The sequence below is a fragment of the Coffea eugenioides genome, chromosome 8 (assembly GCF_003713205.1).
Source record: "Coffea eugenioides isolate CCC68of chromosome 8, Ceug_1.0, whole genome shotgun sequence".
Lineage (NCBI taxonomy): Eukaryota > Viridiplantae > Streptophyta > Magnoliopsida > Gentianales > Rubiaceae > Coffea > Coffea eugenioides.
In genome coordinates, this window is record NC_040042.1 from 38,118,207 (window position 1) to 38,124,358 (window position 6,152).

A 6,152-nucleotide genomic window follows, 5' to 3' on the forward strand; every position below is an offset into this window, starting at 1 on the left:
GCAGCATTCCAGCTACTGGGAAAAAGTTACCAACAATTTACAATAAAGATATTAGTTGGTGCCAATGCACCCACCTGTACATCCTTACAAGGATTGGAAGACTTAAATATGCGCAGAGAATAGTTCTTGAATATTAGACCCTCATTTATTAATTAGGTTTTCTTAATGTTGACTAAAGTTTCTGAATGACTAAAAGTGGAAGTCCTTAATCTACTATTAGCAGCTAAAGGAATAAGTCAAATTTCCCTTCTCAGTATCAGGATAAGGTACAAACAGAAACCCAGTCCTTTGCTACTAATAAAAATCTGGATGCGAGCAGTCTCAACCAATCATCTAAATAGTTGTTCTAAGCCTCCCTTATTTGTTCCAAATCTACATTAAGGCAAATCGATTTCTTACCTTCTCACCTATTGACTTAATTGCATTTAAGTCCCCATTAAGTTTTGCAAGTTTTTAAACTAAAGTAACCAGTGCTGAAAAGTCGTGGTTCCAAAACCAATCTACTGAGTCATGATCAAGCAAAATAAAACAGAATAACAACTTGCTTGGGGCAGGTAGGCTTTGTATGTTGAGTTTCCATGAAAGCTATCCCACTGTTTAAGTATAAAGGCAAAAGCTAAACATGTGCACCAGTATTAACAATTGCTCATTCATGGTTTAACAGTATAAACAGTATCAAACTACATGGACAATAAGAAGCTAGCCTATAGTAGGAACGGAATATAAATGACAAACTACAATGCATGCAGGTTTTGCAGAATATACCGAGGAATCTAAATCATAAACTGCAGACTTCATTATAGCGGTAAAGTATGTTTCATCCCATGGCTCCAAGTCTCCATAGAGCTGGCCACTTTTCTCTCTCTTGAAATTCCAAATTGTCTTAAACTCCTGCAATGAAAATATACTCAGTTATCGACAAAATTAAACTTGCCTCAAGGAAAATGGAATTTGTTGTGATTGTCGAGTTTTACTAAGTACTGTACCTCATCAGCCCTAGGTCTAACTATTTCGCTCATTTCAAGCAAAAACGATAATACGATATCAGGTGATGAAGCCATACTTGAGTGAACAGCAAGATCTGCATAGGAACTATGGCCCATAATCTGCATGTGCATCCAAAATAAGGCATTGCTTACGATGTCAAATTTCTGCAGAGACTTCTTCCAGGAAAGACAAGAATTAAAGGTGTAGAAGACCAATTCTTACTTTAACATACAAGTTAACCTTCTAATAGTATCCTTTAAAAAAAAAGAAAAGAAAAGAAAGAAAGGACATAAAATCAATATTCAATTTCTCAAAGTCGAGTTTGATCACGTTATCTGACTGAAATCAGATCAGAGAAAGTAGTGTTAATGGCATACAGATCTAACATTTATTATCAGACATTTGGGTAAAGATGCAAAACTAGGAAGTACGATGGAATACACGCCATAAAATTCCCTTCAGGTTCTTGAATTAAAAAAATGCACTGAAAGAAGGAAAGCACCAAGAAAAGAGAAAGTAGTCATTTTAGGCAAGAAAAATGGCATACAAAGAAAAGTGTGTTAGTTCACTGGAGATGGGTATTGCAAAAGACATTTGCAATGAAATATACACCTCTACTTCCTGTGGCATCTGGAGGACTTTTTGCTCAGGTTTGATATAGAAATATGGCAGCTATCAACAAGAAAAGCTGCTCACATAGTGTGACAGTTCATTCGACTCACAATACAAGCTGTTCACATAATGCGACAGTTCATTCGACTCACAATATACAGAACCTCATTAAAGTTAAACATCAGACTTCACATGGAGAAACTCAGAAATAAAATCACGCAGACCAACTTTTAGATGGGCAATTAGACCGACAGATTAAAGTAGATTCGTCCAATGGAAAGGAAGTGCAGTGAATAAGATTAACCTGAGCAAACTCATGACGAGCTGCAATAAGCTTATCGAGGACACCAAGATTTCCAAGTGGGGCAGAGTTTCCTTGTATATAAGCGGTTTTCCTAATCTGAACAAGAAGAAATTATGAGTCTGAATGTCAGATTGAAAGTTTTTGAGAAAATTTAGCACTTCATTCAAGAAGGAAGATGATCTTTGAAAGAAGGAAACAGGACACAGACAAAAGTTTTGGAAACCAGGGCTGTACAATATATAGTTTAATACAAGCTTTATCATCTAAGTTCATTGATATGTAATTTGTTCCTACCTCAGCATCTGATACCCATTGCAGAATAGAGGAGAGAGTATTTGGATCGGTTGGTAATCGAAAGCCCTTCTCTTTCATGTTTGTCATAGACCATGCTGATCCCCCAAATGCACCTGATGTAGTCCGATAGATAGGCCTAGCAAGATGGTGTAACTTTTTTGGGATGTGTGATGCTGGAAAGATATCCATGTGACCTGGATCATTGATAATATTTTCATTGAACCTGATAGAAACAAGAAATACATAGATAATGTCTCACGATCAAATAAAGGGCACCATGCGTCACTGATGCTGAAAACTAATTGCAAGATGCAAAGAAGGAATGGAAGCGCAATCAAGTACTCAGTGCATAGACTCAGATTGTGATATCTTTGATTCAAAGTGATAATAGAAAACAACTAAACATCAGGATTCAGTCCTACAGTTTTTCCAATTTCTGGCCAAGTAGAACTCAGCCTAATCAAAATATCCTACCTTGCAAGAGTAACATCTCCGCACATTCAGCTTCTGAACTCTTCAAAATAGGATCTCATTGTCATTGTCAAATAATCCAGAACCATTTTTAGGAAATGACCAAAGTTAAACAGAATAAATCAAATAGCTTCCACAATGACACGTAAGGCAAGAGATTTAGTGCTTCAATCTTCATATAGAGCAGAAATTAGAAGGTTGAAGCAAAAGTAAGTAAGATCTGCATAAGAAGGAGAAGGTGCAACAGATCTCATTGTTTTTAGTCAACTCTTATTGCTACCCTCTACAGAAAGAAAAAAGTTTCACTTTTCCAACATTAGTAGCTATTCAAACCATGGGTACCTCCCTAAAAAAATAGTAGTTTTCCAGATTGCTGTGGTATCAGAAATCTACAATGAAAGGCAACATTTTTTGACACTCAGCACAGCCATAAACCCAGCATTGTGATTTACCAAACATTGTGTTTCTCACTGAAGAGAAGATGGCAAAGAAAACGTGAATTGATTATAGGAAAATGAGTAAATAATTCATGAATTTTCCTGGAGGAAAGTGATACCGTAATCTACTTAAAGGGAATAGTGCATGGTAAAGTAAAACCATTGCTTTGTGAAAAGTCAAACTCAAATAGCAGCATACTGAAAAATCCTAATAATGGCAAGAAAATAGTAGTGCAACATATTTATGCTCCCGCTGCACAGAACAAACAACAAACCAACCTTTGCCCAGGCATTATATAAACCACCAACAATCTCAGACCTTATGTGAAGACTTAAAGAAACAAAACATGTTATGCGTGTTCATTTATGTGGGGGGTACTTACTCTCTGCACAGCTGAACAATCTCCATATTAAGCTGATTAGCTCGATCCAACTGTTCTGCAGGACCAACGAAATAGAGTTAGTTAGTTAGCTGGGGCAAAAGATCAAATGCAGGAAGCAACTATTTCAGAAAAGATAAGCACCACTAGGCAGATGAATGCCAGCCTTTTCCAAGTCAAGACGTAAATGATGGGCTACTCTTTGAGCTTCTTCATTTAGCAAATGGGAATCCTGCTCAGCTTTTACCACCGCCATGTACAGGCAATGATTTGTATTAAGATGCTACATGAGAGAGAAAAATTCACTTTGACTGATAAAAGAACTGAACCAAAAGAAACCATAAAATCTCCACAAATTAAAGAATTTTACATATCATAATTACCAGCAGTCAAACAAAATACGTATAATTTGTAACTATGTCACAAAACCAAAATTCTGCTTTATAGCCTTTGTGAAGAATATCATCAAGTAAGACGTACTTGTTCTGGCCTTCAATACCTTATACTTTTGTTGAACCTATCCAATGAATTCAATCATTCAAATCTTACAAAATTAGCTTAAACCTGCTTCCTGAGAATCAATATAAAAGACAAGTGTACATCCTCTGCGTTGAGTTTTTCCTTTTGTGACTGATAGTAGGTAAAGAAGCAAAGGAATACTTAACCAACATTATCTGCTGGCTCAATTAACTTAGTTGGTTTCATAATTAAGATCCGCTGTATTCTGGTTTATTCATCTGATTGACATATAATCAGATTGCTTATCCTAATTACAAACACTAGAACTTGTAAAGATAGTAAGAGAGCGAATAAACCACTTGCCGCCTCACATGAATATATTCATTAATCCTCAGGGACGCCTCGCTTGCCTCCTCAACAAATTCCCTTAATTGCAAAGTGAACAGAAAATTTTTACAGACTAATCAAAATAACAATAACAATCACAAAACATCAATCCAAAATCAATACTGACCTGTCCGGATGTGTAGCTCTACACAGTTCTGCAGAGTCAATAACTGAACATACCTAGGAAATATCAACTACTCCAGTTAGCTCCTGAAACTCAAAAGTAGTGTAGACTAACACCAGCAATTGTTAAACATACATGCTTCAATTATGGTCTTTAGTACAAAAACCTAGAAAATAATGAGAGAAGACGCCATAAACATTGAAATACACTTACTGTATCGGATATCTCATCCATGGCTCCGATAATTTCCGGAGCAGATGGCATTCCAGAAATAAAGGTGACGAGCTCATTTGACCTGATAATATTCTTTAGCAATCATTTATTTACCAAAAAAAATATAAAAGAAATCAAGAATTTTCAGTTCTTTCTTATGCCAGTTTTAAGTTGGAGGTTATTTATAACCTTTCTATGGCGTCCTCAACAAAGCGTCGGAAGCCTTTGGGAGTTTTCAAGTGGTTGAAACCGTAGAGACCGGTTTCCTGCAGCAGTGGAGCTGTTGAAGTGTGGACCTTATGGGAGTTCAGCACATGGCTGTAGACGTAAGCCGCCAGTGAGCGGCGGCGGAAGAGGGTAGACATGCTCCCACGACAGAAAATGGTGATAGGAGTTGCTGCTGGGCCTGCGGGCCGCTAGCCCTCCGATCTCCTCCGTTTCCACGCTCTGTTTTGTGTGTGAACTGAAACCTTAATAACACGCTATTTGCCGCCAGAATTAATGGTGATCAAGCATCAAGTATGTAAGCTGCGGGTCTTATATTGTGCGTGTGTGACAGAGTAGTAGTGGATTAAAGGTTACGGTATTCCTAAATCCAAAACATTTCAGTGGTGTTCCTGGTTCAAATTTCTGGGAGTATGAAAAGTAAAAACCTACAATTCATTGGATTTTAAAATCCACCACAAAGTGTCCTTATTTGTAGTTTTTTGCCATTATGTTGATTTTTGGGTAAATTATTTATTATCCCTTGTAATTTTATATAATATCATATGACACCCCTAAAGTTTTAAAATAGTTACATAACCCTCCTATAATTTTATGTAAATTGAAAAATGAATGAAATGCATGATCAGTTACTGCGGTCATATCAAATTATTTCTAAAAGCATGTTTGATAAAATTTTAATATTTATGTAACCTCCTTATATTTTGTATAAATATCTAATTTACCTAATGTAATTTTTGTATTTATTCACATATTTTCTCTATACTTTTATACAATGTAGTTAAACTCTATTTTACATAATATCACATGGGGATGAATTGGACAACATGTGGCGGTCTTAATTGGTTTTCTTTGATGGAGTCTCTACTCACATCGAGTCCTCCTCCCCTCCCCCTAGATTAAACTAGATTAGGTTATAGGAATTCTACCGTTGCAATAAAAAAAATATGGGAATAAATTGGACATTTTGAAACGTTAAAAAGGTCATATGATAATGGGCCTGTTTGGAACCTGAGTTTTTTGAGAGTTTGTCTAAAACTTTACTATAGTACACTGTAGAAGTTTTTGAAAAAATTTTGTAGAAGTTTTTGAAAGGTGAAAAATTTTTTTGTAGAAATTTTTGTAAGGTAAAAATTTTTGTAGAAGTTTTTGTGATGTGAAATTTTTTTCCCTTTTCTTTTTTTCTTTCTTTCCTTTTTCTTTTCTTTCCTTTCTTTCTTCTTCTTCTTCTTCCTTCCTTCCCCCTCCCGCCACCCCTC

The 6,152-nt window shown here is 36.0% G+C and overlaps 1 protein-coding gene across 1 annotated transcript; it reads right to left on the bottom strand.

Annotated features, from left to right (window-relative positions):
• Window positions 1-699: 699 nt before the first annotated feature.
• LOC113780700 (mitochondrial intermediate peptidase, mitochondrial-like) lies at window positions 700-5,200 on the bottom strand. The gene is made up of 10 exons (XM_027326480.1): window positions 4,858-5,200; window positions 4,669-4,750; window positions 4,459-4,511; window positions 4,316-4,370; window positions 3,630-3,768; window positions 3,489-3,543; window positions 2,198-2,420; window positions 1,904-1,999; window positions 987-1,106; window positions 700-891 (listed from the first exon to the last, which is right to left on the bottom strand). Exons 1-10 carry the CDS (start codon window positions 5,031-5,033, stop codon window positions 700-702), a joined length of 1,191 nt encoding a protein of 396 aa, XP_027182281.1. The 5' UTR covers window positions 5,034-5,200.
• Window positions 5,201-6,152: the final 952 nt, after the last annotated feature.

What these genes read in the sequence shown, in the direction of transcription:
- LOC113780700 (XM_027326480.1), bottom strand. Translation starts at nt 5,033, where the DNA reads ATGTCTACCCTCTTCCGCCGCCGCTCACTGGCGGCTTACGTCTACAGC. An exon ending in AATGGGTATCAGATGCTGAG is followed by an intron (nt 2,000 to 2,197) that starts GTAGGAACAAAT and finishes CTTCTTGTTCAG; the next exon opens with ATTAGGAAAACCGCTTATAT. An exon ending in CTCGTCATGAGTTTGCTCAG is followed by an intron (nt 1,107 to 1,903) that starts GTTAATCTTATT and finishes ATGCACATGCAG; the next exon opens with ATTATGGGCCATAGTTCCTA.